The following is a 14704-nucleotide window of genomic DNA, read 5'->3' as shown; positions in this document are numbered from 1 at the left end:
CATTTCTTTGTAGCTACGAAGGGGAGAAAGTCCGTGGACTGTATGAGGGAGAAGGCTTTGCGGTCTTTCAAGGCGGAAACACCTACCATGTGAGTCATAATGATCGGAGCCAGCAGGGCTGGGAGAAAGGAATAGGCTGAAAGTCTTAGATTTGCAAGGCTTGAGCGAATTCCACAGATTCCTTTTAAACCATGAGAAGTACTGCACACTGATTTTATCCTGAACCCCAACTACCTACTTGAGGTGAAGCATAACTCAGTATAACTGAATTACTTATTTTAGATATTATCTTTCTTTTCTGACTTTTAACTATTGCCAAACCATCAATTTGCCACTAAGTAAAAACAGTCCCCCATAAGCTAGATAACCCACCTTGGATTGCAAAGTGTTGCAGGGTTTGCAAAGAACCTACACACATAACACTGGGGCCAGAGAGATGGCTCGCTGGTTAGAAATGTTTGCTGCGGGGCTGGAGGTATGGCTCAGTGGTTAAGAGCACTGACTGCCCTTCTAGAGGTCCTGAGTTCAAATCCCAGCAACTACATGGTGGCTACCAACCATCTGTAATGAGAGCTGAGGCCCACTTCGGGTGTGTCTGAAGATAGCTACAGTGCAGTCATATATATAATAAATAAATCAATCTTAAAAAAAAAAAAAAGAAAGAAAGAAAGAAATGTTTGCTGCTCTTGCAGAAGACCAGTGTTTGGTTCACAGCACCAGAATGGCAGCATCACAAATGCCTTCAATTTCAGATCCAGGGGACATGATGCCCTCTTCTTGCCTTTTCCAGGGCTGCATTCATATCGAACGGATGGATACCGGCTCGCACGCACGCAGGCTCGCACGCACGCAGGCTCGCACGCACGCAGGCTCGCACGCACGCAGGCTCGCACGCACGCAGGCTCGCACGCACGCAGGCTCGCACGCACGCAGGCTCGCACGCACGCAGGCTCGCACGCACGCAGGCTCGCACGCACGCAGGCTCGCACGCACGCAGGCTCGCACGCACGCAGGCTCGCACGCACGCAGGCTCGCACGCACGCAGGCTCGCACGCACGCAGGCTCGCACGCACGCAGGCTCGCACGCACGCAGGCTCGCACGCACGCAGGCTCGCACGCACGCAGGCTCGCACGCACGCAGGCTCGCACGCACGCAGGCTCGCACGCACGCATGCTTCCCATATACATTGTTGTTTGTTTTCTTGTGGTGCGGATTGAATCGTGGGCCTTGAGTATATTATTCAAGTGCTCTACTACCAATCTGCACCCCACTGCCCCTGCATATTCATTGTCATATTTACACAACTTACAATACTGAATATAGAGCAAATGGTATACAAATGACACGTAAATATAATGCAAACGCTATGCAAATAGTCATTAGACCGTATGTTTCAGGGAGAGGTAGTCTTTTTTTTTCTATTCTTTTTTTTCGGAGCTGGGGACCGAACCCAGGGCCTTGCGCTTGCTAGGCAAGCACTCTACCACAGAGCCAAATCCCCAACCCCGAGGTAGTCTTTTTAAAAACTGCAGGGCTAGTCCACACGCAACTGTTTCCATCCTGGCTACACAGTAAATGTCAGTAACAATCTAACTTCTTTCCCCCAAATAGTTTCTGCCTGTTTGATTCTGTCTACTGGTTTAAGGCACAGGCTGCCCTAGTTAGTTTGTACTGTCAACTTGACACAGCCTCGAGTCAACCTAAGAAGGGAGTCTCAGTTGAAGGATGGCTCAGATCAGTTTGGCCTATAGGCACATATGTGGGGGATTGTGTTGACTGTGGCCATAGGAGGGTCCAGTCCACTGTAGGCGGTGCTATTCCCTGGGCAGGAGGTGCTGTGCTGATGAGAAAGCCGGATAAGGAAGACAGCAAGTAGTATTCCTTTATGGGTTTGGCCTCAGGTTCCTGCCTCAGAGCTGAGGGTGTGGTACCGTGGTAAAGCACTTGCCTGACATGCCGAAACCCCTGGATCCATCCCTGCCACTGCAAAAACATGAAAACGAACGAACGAACCAAAAAGGGCAAAACCTTAGTTTCACTGTCATTTCATGATAAACGTACACAGCACTCTTTCTTTCACTCTTTAAATAGATAACATCAATATTTTACATATTAATCACATAACGGCAGATTACAGTTTGAGTTGTTTTCACTTGCAAATTTTTATGTATTATTATGTGGCTTTAATCACTGTAGGACCCACACCAAAATACGAGATATGTTTTAAATTTTTTTGATGTGTTGTAAAGCATATACAACCTTTGTTATTTTAACCTTTTTAAGGGGACAGTCTAGTGGTCTTACACATCTCCATCCTATCGTGCGGCCATCACCCCGGACAGCCCAGAACTTTCTGATCATCCTAAAATGGAGCCTCCTCACACCATCCCCCCACCCCTCCACACCCCACCCCAGAGAAATGATAATCCCTGGCTCACCTGACAGTTAATAGTGATACTGTGTAACGCGCAAAACTTGCTAGATGCAACTGTTCCATTACTGTTAGATTTTAAGGGTTGTTTCATTTTTTTTTACCTATATTTGCAGACCATGATTAAGACATTTCATCCATTCAGATTACAAAACCATGTGCTTATTATTATAATAGAATACATTTTAAAGATTTTAAAATCGTATGCGTATGTCCATGTTCCACGTGTGTGCAGATGCCCATGGAGACCAGAAGAGGGCGTTGGAACCCCTTGAGCTGAAGTCATACACACGCACATATATGTATCTGTCGGTACACAGTTATGTGCATATGTACGCTGATACTGTCTAGTAAGAGAAAACAAAGTGTGACACAAACGTAATGTGTCCCCTAGTTGGATAATAGTTTTACTTGGATCTACTTAGTGTAAATAACTTGTAAAATGAAATACATAGTTTTTTTGTTTGGTTAGTTAGGTTGTGCAAAAATCAAAAGTATTTGAACTCTTTTCAACTGCAGTTCCGAGATTTTTTTTCCCCAGCAGCTTACTTAGGAGAATATGACTGTGGTCATCAGATCTAGGTTTTAGGGAAGTTGAAAACTCCTCCTTGGATCCTTTTGGGCTCAGGATAGATCACTGTGGATGCGGGGCAGGCTCAGAGTGGGCACCACACTGCTGCTGCTGTTGCTGCTGCCGTCAGCCAGCACATCCCTGCAGGTAAAGGGGTGGGCAGGGTTCCAGCCACGATCAAGGTGCAGGTGCCCACCACCCAGCTCCCATCTGAGAGGTCACTGTTGTTTCTCTCCTAGGGAATGTTTTCCGAGGGACTGATGCACGGGCAGGGGACTTACATTTGGGCTGACGGATTGAAATACGAGGTAAAGCATGAGTAAGAACTGTCACGCATTGATTGTAGAATTTAATGGCCGACTTCTTGCACTGTGTTTTAAAGAATTAATTTTTACTTTTTTTTTTTTTTTCGGAGCTGGGGACCGAACCCAGGGCCTTGCGCTTCCTAGGTAAGCGCTCTACCACTGAGCTAAATCCCCAGCCCCTAATTTTTACTTTTTAAAGTGTGTGTGTGTGTGTGTGTATGTCTGTGTGCATGTCTCTGTGTGTTAAAGTGTGTGTGTGTGTGTCTGTGTGCATGTCTGTGTGTGTATTAAAGTGTGTGTGTATGTCTGTGTGCATGTCTCTGTGTGTGTGCATGTGTGTATGTGTGTGTGTGTGTGTGTGTGAGAGAGAGAGAGAGAGAGAGAGAGAGAGAGAGAGAGAGAGAGAGAGTTGTTATATACATTTATTTCAGGTAATCTCAGAGGCTAGAAGAGGGTATTGGACCCTTGGAGTGGAATCACATACAATTGGGAGCTGCTGATATAAATGCTGGAAATAACACTCACACTCTTAACTGTTGAACCATCTTTCTAGCCCTCTAGGTATACTGTTTTTATAAAAGTAAGTTAAGTTAGGTATGGTGGCACACACCTTTAATCCCAGCACTCGGGAGGCAGATCTCTGAGTTCGAAGCCAACCCTGTCTACAGAGCATGTTCTAGGATAGCCAAGGCTGCATACTGAGACACTCACTCTCAAAAAAAAAAAATAACCAAATTTTAAAACAAAGTAATGGGGTTGGAGATTTAGCTCAGTGGTAGAGCGCTTGCCTAGCAAGCGCAAGGCCCTGGGTTCTGTTCCCAGCTCCGAAAAAAAGAAAAAAAGAAAAAAAAAAAAAACAAAGTAATTTAGCATAGCCACAACTGATACCAGGGAATTCCAGGACTTGGGAAACTGAGGCAGGAGGATTTTGAGTTTCAGGACACCCTCAGTCCACGTACTAAGATGCTGTTTCTGAAAAAGAAAAGCCAATGCACAGGTAAGTGTTAGCACAGAAGCAGAGCTGGAGAGAACAGAAGGGTGCAGTGGTCCACCTGCGTGCTCATGTAATAGTGCAGTGACTGTACCGGGGGCTGCGAGTCACCAGAGCTGGCTTTATTTGTCACTCTAGAGATGTCCCATGTGTACGCATCACACGTGGGTGGAGTTTGGTGGTAATCTACGTGTTCTCTGCATGCATTGCACATATATACGTTTAATCTCTCATGCTTAATATGAACACAGTTTATATAGTCTCTTTTTTTTTCCTTTATTTATTTTATTTAACCCTGCGAAGCTAATTCTTTTTACTGACAGCAGTTATTCCATTACGGGGGTTCACAAAAACCATCTGGGTTGCTGGGCTGCGGGAAAGCGGGTATTTTTAAACTGCTTATGAGAACAGATTTGTCCTCTGGGACGGCGCCAGCTTCAGTTCCCACTCACAAAGCCTGTGAGTGCCTGAAGTGCTGTTCTGAGATCTCCACTACAGAGTTCACAAACGGTGAGGGACATTCAAGGCAAACGCACACAGCACATGGATTCAGATGGCAGCTGGACACGGACACGAGCTGCAGAGGATCAGGGGCCTCGAGAGAGGGTTGATTCTCTGCTTAGGGGGGCCTGGGGAAACAGCCGCAACAGGGTGTTAGGACCCAGTTTCCTGAGAGAATTCCCTTTCCGTGCAACCCCCACCTTCTAGCCTGCTGCCAACACGGGAGGTTTCAGGTCCCTGAATGGTGATTCTGCCAGGCAGATCCGTGTGCTTCGCTGTCTCTGGAAAATCACTGGCGGGTTTTTTGGGGGGAGAAGGGGTCCTTCTTTGCAAGCACAGAGCCCTCCACAATCAACCCATCTAAGAGTGTTCGTGGGTGGGATTTTTGTCTCTTGAAGTAGCCTCGGGTTTGTTGAGCCTGGTAGCGCCAAGATGCCATCTGGCTAGTGGCCAGAGTCAGTGGATGTGTCCTCTGCTGACTGATGATCACCCAGTGGATTGTGGCAGAGCATCAACTTAGCATGTGGGGAACCCTGGGTTCACTGCCCAGGACCACTACCATTATTACCAACAGAACCACTCTACCAGCTTCAGGCCGTGGTTCACATCACCGTGAGCTGCTCACAATGAAGGTGCTCTCAGCTAACACACAGTGAGTTCTTCAGAAGTTGCCCATGAGGTGGGCTGTTGACTAACACATCTGCAGAGTGTTTTGGTGAACCCCGGGGATGATCAGTCACCCTACCGATCATCCAGACCTCTCCAAGGCGGACCCTGTTAGTCTAAAGTTAAGGTCAGGATTGGCAGTCACCACATTACCGGGTCACCTGCTTGCTTCTTGGAACTTGGTGAAAATGAAACTTTCCCAGTGTTTCATTCTGCATGGACTCCCATGCAGTGGAAGAACACGAGGTGAGGGGATGGGAAACACAGGGCGAGGACATGATGGGCACATCCCCCATTTCCACAGAAAAGCCAGGGGCAGTGTCAGTGTGGTCAGGACACTCTCAAACAGCCCTTGGGTGTTGAGTCCCTCCATTGCTTTCCCCTCTCATCCTCGTGGCCGTTTTGTCTTAGGGGGACTTTGTGAAGAACATCCCCATGAATCATGGCGTGTACACATGGCCAGATGGCAGCACGTATGAAGGAGAAGTGGTCAACGGCATGAGGAACGGATTCGGTATGTTCAAGTGTGGCACGCAGCCCGTGTCCTATATTGGCCACTGGTGTCACGGCAAGAGACATGGGAAGGTAGGTGAGGTGAACCCGTGAAAAATCCCATCCGTGTGAATGTATGCATGGTATACAATTAACCTTCATAAGACTGTACCACCATCAGCACTCTCCGGTCTCGAACATTTTCAGCACCACAAAAGAAAACAAATAGGCATTAGGAAGTTACTGTGCTTCCGTCTCACTCCATATCCCTAGCAAAGGTCAGTCTGCTCACTGTGTATATGGGTTTAATTCTTAGACATGGTGTCAGTCCGATTTTTTGTCACTGTGACAAAATCCCCTCGCCAGGCATGGTGGCGAACACCTTTAATCACAATAGTGGCATTTGTGAAACAGAGGCAAGTGGGTCTCTGTGAGTTCAAGGCCAGCCTAGTCTATAGAGAGAGTTCCAGGCCAGCCCAGGGACATAAGGACACCCTGTCTCAAAACAAAAAAACAAAACAAACCCACCATCACTACCAACAACAGCAGCGTCTCGCTACAAACAACTTAGTAAAGATCAGTTTTGGCTCACAGTTTCAGAGGGCTCAGCCCATGGTCATTGGTGCTATGTCTGGGCCTCCCATGGGGCAGAGCAGGATGGGAGTGGGAACACGGAGCAGCTGCTTCCTCCTGATAGACAGGAAGAAGAAAGTGGGGGCCAGGACAAGACCCAGCTCCCAAGAACGTATCCCTCAGTGACTTACTCTCTCCCCCTAGGTCCCAGTCCTCTTAAAGTTTCTTGAACCTTCCAGAACAACCACAGCAATGGGAGACTAAGTGTTCAGTGCATGAACTTGTCAGGGACATTTTATACCCAAACTATAACAGACATTTTTTTATAAACAGATAATGTGTGAACTTTTGTGTCTCGTCAATTTACTAAGCATGATATTTTTGAGGTTTACCTAAGGTGTGGCATGTGTCGGTACCCCACCCTTGTTAAGGCTGACTAATGTTTCATTGTAAGTATATACCGTAATTTACCCATTCATCTGTTGATGGACACGAGCTATTGTATCTTTTTATTATGTTTAATTGTATGTGTGTATGTGTGTGCCTGTGCATATGTATGTATGCGTGCACACACACACACACACACAAACATGCATGCACCCTATGGTGTGCATATGGAGGTCAGAAGACAGTTTGTAGGAACCAGTTCTCTCTACCTCTTGGGGCTCATGCCAGAGGACTAGGAGTCAAACACTGTCACCCTGATGAATTACTTTTGAGATAAGCTCTTCACCTCGTAGTTCAGGCTGTCCAGGAACTTTCTATGTTGCCCAAGTTAGTCTCCAACTTGAAGTGATCTTTCTGCCTCACCGCGCAAGTGTGGGAATTATAAGTATGAGCCCGTGCCTAACCCATGCATGAGGAAGTTGGCCTATTTGAGAGTTTCCAGAAAACAGGCATGGTCTGTCTGTGACCCATGGGCCCTCTGCACCTCAGGATACCGTGAATAAGGCCCAACATACTGATAGATAACATTGTTGAATCTCAGTGCCAAAAGATTGGATGGCTCTCATAGCAGGCGAGGCCTCACTGGGGAAGTAGGTCTGGGAGCTGGTCATTTGGGAAGTAGCTTGTCCCTAGTTCCTTCCCACCCCTCTGTACTTCTCTCTGCCACAGGTAAGCAGCCTCTGCCCTCTGACCCACTGTCATGAAGTTCTGCCTCAACACTGGCCCAGAACTAACAGAACTGAGAGTTATGAAATGAAGTCTGTGAAACCACCTTCCAAATAAAAATCCCTCTATTAAGTTGTTTCTGTAAGCTATCACAACCCAAATAAACAATCCCTCTATTAAGTTGTTTCTGTAAGCTCTCTCTCCCCTAAAAACAAAAAGCCTGACTCACACGAGGAACAGCTGGTTTGTGATATTAGTGTGCGTACTTTACCCTTTTCCTTGTGTGTTTGTGTGCATTTTCAGGGTGCACGAGGTCCTCACCTTGTACCTTGCTGGGGGCATCTCTGCTGTGTGTAGCACGCTAGCTGGCCCTTGTGCTCCCAGAGGCTCTGCTGTCTCCATGTCCCATCTCCTAGTTAGGAGTGCTGGCACGACAGATGTTCACATTGTGTGCTGTGTCCAGCTTTTGTGTGTGTGTGGATTCTGGGATCCAAACCCAAGACCTCATGTCTGCACAGGGAGCCCTTTACCCACTTTCCCTCCCCAGCCCGCCTTTTTTCATCAGTAAAACCTTATGCGTCTTAGTAAGTACAACGTTGACTTCTGCGTAGTTTGTGCTTCTGAGATTTGCGTGTCTGATCTTTATGTTTAAAAGGGGATTGGCACGGTGAGGTTTCATGTCTCTTACTGTTGTTTGTTTTAGGGCTCCATCTATTACAATCAAGAGGGAACCTCTTGGTATGAAGGAGACTGGGTGTACAACATCAAAAAGGGCTGGGGAATACGATGGTAGGTGTGACCTTTCCTCCACATCCGGGTTGTGGGTGGGAAAGCTTCCAGAGGCTCACCCGATTCTCACCCAGGTTAGAGATAAGCAATGAAAACGTCCTATGGGAAATCCAGACGAGCATACTAAGTGTCCGATTGTATGTTTCACTTTGCTTTAAATAGAAACTGCCTTCGTCCTCTGTGATCTGGGACGAATCTGTTTATCATAGATTTCAGTACTGAATGTTTTCTGAAGGATAGCAGTATTTTTGCTTGATTTTAGATCGGCTTGATAGTCATCTATCAGGCAGTGCTAGGGATTGAACCCAGGGCCTGGCACACGGTGAACAGACTACCATTGGTATTCACCCAACCCCCACTTTGCTTTTTCGTGCAAGGTCTTGCTATTAGCCTAGGCTGACCTTGAATTCAAGAATCTTTTTTCTTGGGGTTGGGGATTTGACTCAGTGGTAGAGCGCTTGCCTAGCAAGCGCAAGGCCCTGGGTTTGGTCCCCAGCTCCAAAAAAAAGAATAGAAAAAAAAAAAAAAGAATCTTTTTTCTTGGGCTGGAGAGATGACTGTTCTTCCAGAGGTCCTGAGTTCAAATCCCAGCAACCACATGGTGGCTCACAACCATCTGTAATGGGATCTGATGCCCTCTTCTGGTGTGTCTGAAGACAGCTACAGTGTACTCATATAGAACAAATGAATAAATTAAAAAAAAAGAATCTTTTTCTCTCTCCCTCTCAAGTGCTGGGATTATAGACCTGCACCTTCATACCCAGCAGGGATGTGTGTGTGTGTGTGTGTGTGTGTGTGTGTGTGTGTGTGTGTGTACACTAGGGTATATTTTTATATGAATATATGTGTGCACATATGTGTTGGTGGCTGTGAAGGCAGAAGAGGGTCCCCTTGAGTTGGAATCACAGGTTGGCGACTGCCCAACATGGATACTAGGAAACAAACTCTGGTCCTCTGGAAGAGCAACAAGTGCTCTTAACCTTTGGTCTAGGTAGTGGATCCATCAGTACGGTCCTTCCAGGAAAGCATGGGGAGCTGAATTCAATCCCCCGCACCCATGTAAAAGCTGTTGTGTAGCAGCTTGTACCTGTAACACCAGCACAGAGGGGCAGAAACAGGAGGATCCTTAAAGCTTATTAAAGCCAGCCTGCCCTGCTGGACTGGTGAGTTTCAGGTCCAGTGAAAGACTCTGTCTTTAAAAAACCAGAGGAAACTCATCCAGTGGGGACCTTGCGCCTCCACATGCGCATGTGCACACACCACACACATACCTAACAATACATAGTGTCTGGTGCCACAGTATTAAGGAATAACATAATAGGAGTTGTTTCTAAAAGACGTAAAAACCTCACTCTCACCCATTTATTGACAAATGAAGAACTTTAATAAAGAGAATTATCCTCCACCCTAATAGGGATATTTTTTGCCAGCCATGTGCCACCTATGATTTCAATAGCACTGGGTCCTGGGTTGGATTCCCTAAGAGACATTTAGGGGGTGAGTTTAAGGGTATTAAGGGCAAATCAAATGTTGTCAACGTAAGATAACCACTGGCCACCATTGATTTCTTTGGTCCCAGCTACAAATCAGGAAACATATACGAAGGCCAGTGGGAGAACAACATGCGCCACGGGGAAGGCAGGATGAGGTGGCTCACAACAAACGAGGAGTACACGGGCCACTGGGAGAAGGGGATCCAGGTAGGCGCCTGAGGACACCTGAGACACAGCCTGAGGTGGGGGCGGTACTAATGGCCCCCCTGTGTGGGTCTGACCCATAAGCACAACTAACCTAAGAAACTTGAGATGTCACTCACAGAATCTAGAATCACCTGTGAGGCAGGCTTCTGGCACAGCCTGGGGTGCATTCTTTTCATGACTTTAATTGACATGGGAACACTCATTTTAACTGTAAAAAGCCATCCCCTGGACGAAGGATCCTGCACTGTGTTTAATGGAGCGAGCTGTCTGAGCATGCGCGCTCTGCTCTCTGCCTCTGAGTGGATACAATGTGACCAGCCTTCTCAAGCCTCTGCCACTGTGGCTTCCCCAAAATGACAGACTGTAACCTGAAACTGTGGACCAACCCTTCCTTCCCTAGGGTGGTTTGGTCACAGCAACAGAAGAGAAAGTAAGGCAAAACTCAAAGTTACAGTCTTTTAGTGTCAGCTACACTGTTTATTCCATGTTTTGTTACTCAGTCTTCTGGAATGGTCTCACACATCTTCATGCAAACCTACAGGATAGGTGCTATTTCCGTTTTTAGACTTGAAGAAGCTAAAGGGCTCAAATCATTTGCCAGAGTTCAAAAGACAGCTGAACTCAATACCAGCGTCTAGGTTCATGTGCCCCGCCCCCTTCGGATTATCAGTGTCTTTGGCATAATTTGAGTTCAGGTAAAAGGGGGTTTATGCTGACGAGGTGCTTTCTTTTCAGAACGGCTTTGGAACGCACACATGGTTCCTAAAGAGAATCCCCAACTCTCAGTATCCTTTGAGAAATGAATACATAGGGGCGTTTGTAAATGGCTTCCGTCATGGACAAGGGAAGTTTTATTATGCCAGTGGAGCCATGTATGAGGGAGAATGGGTTTCCAACAAAAAGCAGGGCAGGGTAAGTAGAGCTGCTGGAGTAAGGGGAAAGGTGTGTATCTGGTAAGTTGTGTTTCTCATTCTATAAAGATAACTATTTTAGTCAAGGCACTGCCACACATTTAACATTCTGTTTCCTGGCTATTTAGAAACGATTTAATCTGTCTTTGTTATATGTGAATACAAAGAAATGAGGGTGCTGGTTGCAAGTTATGGGGTAGCCTAAGCATTCATACATAATGGCAGGGTAGGCTTTGGGGCTGGCTTGCGACATTAACTCAGTGATGTCAGTATTTCTATCCCACCTGCCCACGTAGAAACTTTACCCTTGGCTTGCCGTGCCCCTGCGGTCACAAGATAGCTGCTGTGGCTACAGGCTTCACATTACACAGCACGCTAAGGAGAGGAAAAGAAACTCATTTCCCGAAGCTCCCCACAAACGCCCCTCAATTCACAGAGCTGAACTGGGGGGCATGTGTTGACCTCAGAATCAGTACCTACCATCCTGCGGTTGACAGAGAGCAGGGCCACACCTATGGGGAGGGGCCCTCCATTGGCTGTTCACAAAGCTTATTAAGGTTTAATAAGCAAAAAGTTGAATGCTGTGACCAAGAGGTGATTAAACTTGGGGAAAGGTTGGAGGAGGAGGAAGAAGAGGAGGAGGAGAAGGAAGAGGAGGCATGATGTGAAACCCAATGGAGAACGGTTCTTTGTGGCCTAAATACATTATCTTCAAAGCAAAAAAATGCCCCAAACCCCTGAAACTCTCCTGAGGACAGCCTCAATCCCCCTCCTGAACACTCTTTCGGCCTCATGTGCCTCCCTGCAGGGCAGGATAACTTTCAAGAATGGCCGTGTGTATGAAGGTCTGTTTTCCAACGATCACATTGCACAGTTCTTTGAAGCTGAAATGGATTACTCGTACAGCCTGGACCGTCGGTCAGACATCTCCCAAAGGAGCCGGCAGGCTCGGGGATCTTCTGTCAGTGCTGACAGGGAGCCTGGTAGGTTAAAGTAAATTACCATCTTTCCTCTGGTTTTCATTCGTTAAGATCCACCCGCTGCTTTAGAAAATGTAAGTCTCCATCAATGCTATGCTTGCCTGTTTTAGTTTGTTTAGGCAAGCCGGCCAAGAATAACCGTGATCCTCCTCTCTACCCACCTCCCAAGTACTGGGATGAGAGTGCCCCACTGTGGTGTTGAGGCTGGGACCTAGGCTTCATGTGTGCCCCGCAAGTACGCTACAAACTGAACCCCATTAGCTAGCCTGACATTCAGCTACTGAAGACTTTGTTTTCCATTACTGTGAGAACTGCTCTAGCACTGATCTGTTTCCAAGGCCTCCTTTAGAAGTTTTAGTTAGAAAGTGCCTTTATCTGTTGTTTGTCTGAGTGTGTGGCAGGCAGAGGAACATGGGGAGTCCATTGGTCCCATCGCCATGTCTGGCCCAGGGATCGAACATAGGTCACCAACTTTCGCAGAGAGCACCTTGACTTGCTAAGCATCACCACGGCCCTTAGTTTTTTACCTTTGAAAAGGAGTGTAAGTTGTCCAGGCTGGCCTTAAAATCTCTCAGTAGCACAGGCTGGCCCTGTGCTCACAACCACTGGCTTCCTCCACAGCTGATACGTCGACCTGAATGCCCTCCCATTACATTTTGATAGACAACTGTTCTGACGAGATGTTGAAAGGATTCCTTTTAAAGATTTATTTGTATTTATACACATATCGATGTCTGTGGGTACCTTCAGAGACCAGAAAAAATACTGGATCCCCTAGAGCCTGTCTGAAAGCATCCTCAACTGCCGAGACATCTTTCCAGCCCACATTAGAAGGCTTTTACCCCTGCTTTTCTCAAACATCCCCCATTTTGCCTCATTCACTAGAAACCCTACGAAAGTTGGATGGCAGCGAAAGCCGCTCTGTGTTAGGATCGAGTATTGAGCTGGACTTAAATTTGTTGCTGGACATGTACCCTGAGGAAAGCCAAGAAGAAGAAAAGAAGCAGGTAAAGCCCCCTTTACTACTACACATACATTTTGGACACCATCTATGGCTTCTGTGTGCCTGGTGGACACTTTATCCAGACCAGCTCAGTCTGCAAGTGAGCAGGCTTTGTGAGAGGAAGGGAGCCCAAAGCACAGGACTCAGCGGAATGGCCCAGGGCCTTAGAGCCTAGAGGAGTCACCAGTAGTCAGAGCCAGCTGCAGCCCGAGGCTGTAGTCACCTCCCATTCATGGGGACTGAGGGCCTGCTAGGGGTCAGAAAATCCTGGACACCCTAGCAACCAAGAACCCACTGTAGGGCTAAGAGATGGCTATGAAGAACATTGGAGGCTCTAGGAGAGAACCTGGGTTCCTAGAACCAACATGGTGGCTCGTAGCCATCCGTAACTCCAGTTTCCTTCGCATCAATCACACATGTGGTTCACATACGTATGTGCAGGTACAACACTTATACATATAGAATAGAATAAGTAAAACTTTAAAAAAGAGGCAGAAGAAGAAAGAAGCCTGTTGTGCTGAGGCTAGAGAGGTGGCTCAGTGGTTAAGGCCTTCTCTTCCAGAGGCCCCAGGTTCAATTCCCCACACCCACACGGCAGCTAACAATCATCTGTAACTCCAGCTACAAGGGCTCCAATACCTTCTCCTAGACGTAACAGGCACACATGCATATGGTACACTGATATTCGTGCAGGCAAAACACATACACACATATAAATGTCAAAATCCAAAACTGTTAAAGGAACCCTGCTGTAGGGTATTCACCAGAGGAGACTGCACAGACATGGGTTTAAGCCAACAGCCGGACAGTGCCACACTGGGTGCTCAGGATCTGGTATAGCACAGAGCCTTTCTAGGGTGAGCTTTAAACACAAAAACCATGTCGTAGATTGGCATAATTCAGTTAACAATAACAGTCTGCCAGAAGCAGAACTACAGAAGCCAAAAAAAGCAAGGTTAGGACGTTTTTAGACTTTCCAAGAACAATATGGACCTTGAGGAATTGGGCCTTTGTTTCAGTTTTGACAAGCGGTGTTGTCTACATGCTAAGTTTGACAGCCTCAATGGCACTTCTGTCATGGAGTCAATTGTGCTAAGTTCTCAGGACCTGCTAAGGTCTGAGGCCGTTACAACCCACTATGCATATGGTACGCGTCTGCAACCCCAGCCAATGTGATGCTAGAAACTGAGCTCAGGTCCCCTACACGAGGAACAAGTGCTCTTAACTCTGAGACGTCTCCCCGGGCCCTTGGTTTTGTTCTAATAAAGGCACAGCTGGACCCTGTGTGCTGCCCTCCCCTCAGGTGGAATATGCTGTCCTAAGGAACATCACAGAGTTAAGAAGGATCTACTGCTTCTACAGCGGCCTCGGGTGTGACCACTCTCTGGATAACACCTTCCTGATGACAAAGCTTCACTTCTGGAGATTTCTGAAAGACTGCAGGTTCCATCACCACAACATAACTCTTGCGGATATGGACAGGGTATTGAGTGGTGAGTGTCCCGAGTTCCCTTTCTCTCTTGGCTGTTGCTGCCTGGAAACGAGCTAAGAAACGTTGGGAGAATGTGGGGAGATGGCTCTGTTCTTGCCCAAACCCAAGCAAATGGACACAGAGACAAAAGAATATGGTAGGTGAGAGCCATTTAATGATGGTCTTGCAAGAATGGCTATCTGGAC

General features: G+C 47.1%; 1 protein-coding gene across 12 annotated transcripts in view; it reads left to right on the top strand.

Annotated features, from left to right (window-relative positions):
• Rsph10b (radial spoke head 10 homolog B) overlaps window positions 1–14704 on the top strand; it is a 48454-nt gene that overhangs the window by 6707 nt on the left and 27043 nt on the right. For 6 of the 12 annotated variants that reach the window (XM_087577895.1, XM_087577892.1, XM_087577894.1 and 3 more), the window contains exons 3-12: window positions 14–89; window positions 3061–3150; window positions 3243–3311; window positions 5878–6051; window positions 8348–8433; window positions 10013–10133; window positions 10869–11045; window positions 11853–12027; window positions 12910–13031; window positions 14331–14520. In XM_087577895.1, coding sequence (XP_087434021.1) covers window positions 14–89; window positions 3061–3150; window positions 3243–3311; window positions 5878–6051; window positions 8348–8433; window positions 10013–10133; window positions 10869–11045; window positions 11853–12027; window positions 12910–13031; window positions 14331–14520 — 1280 coding nt within the window. 12 annotated transcript variants of the gene reach the window in all.

The sequence above is a fragment of the Rattus norvegicus genome, chromosome 12, assembly GCF_021556685.1.
Source record: "Rattus norvegicus strain SHRSP/BbbUtx chromosome 12, alternate assembly SHRSP_T2T, whole genome shotgun sequence".
In the NCBI taxonomy this organism is placed as follows: domain Eukaryota; kingdom Metazoa; phylum Chordata; class Mammalia; order Rodentia; family Muridae; genus Rattus; species Rattus norvegicus.
Note: the sequence above shows the minus strand (reverse complement) of the source record. Positions and strands in the feature narration are given on the sequence as shown.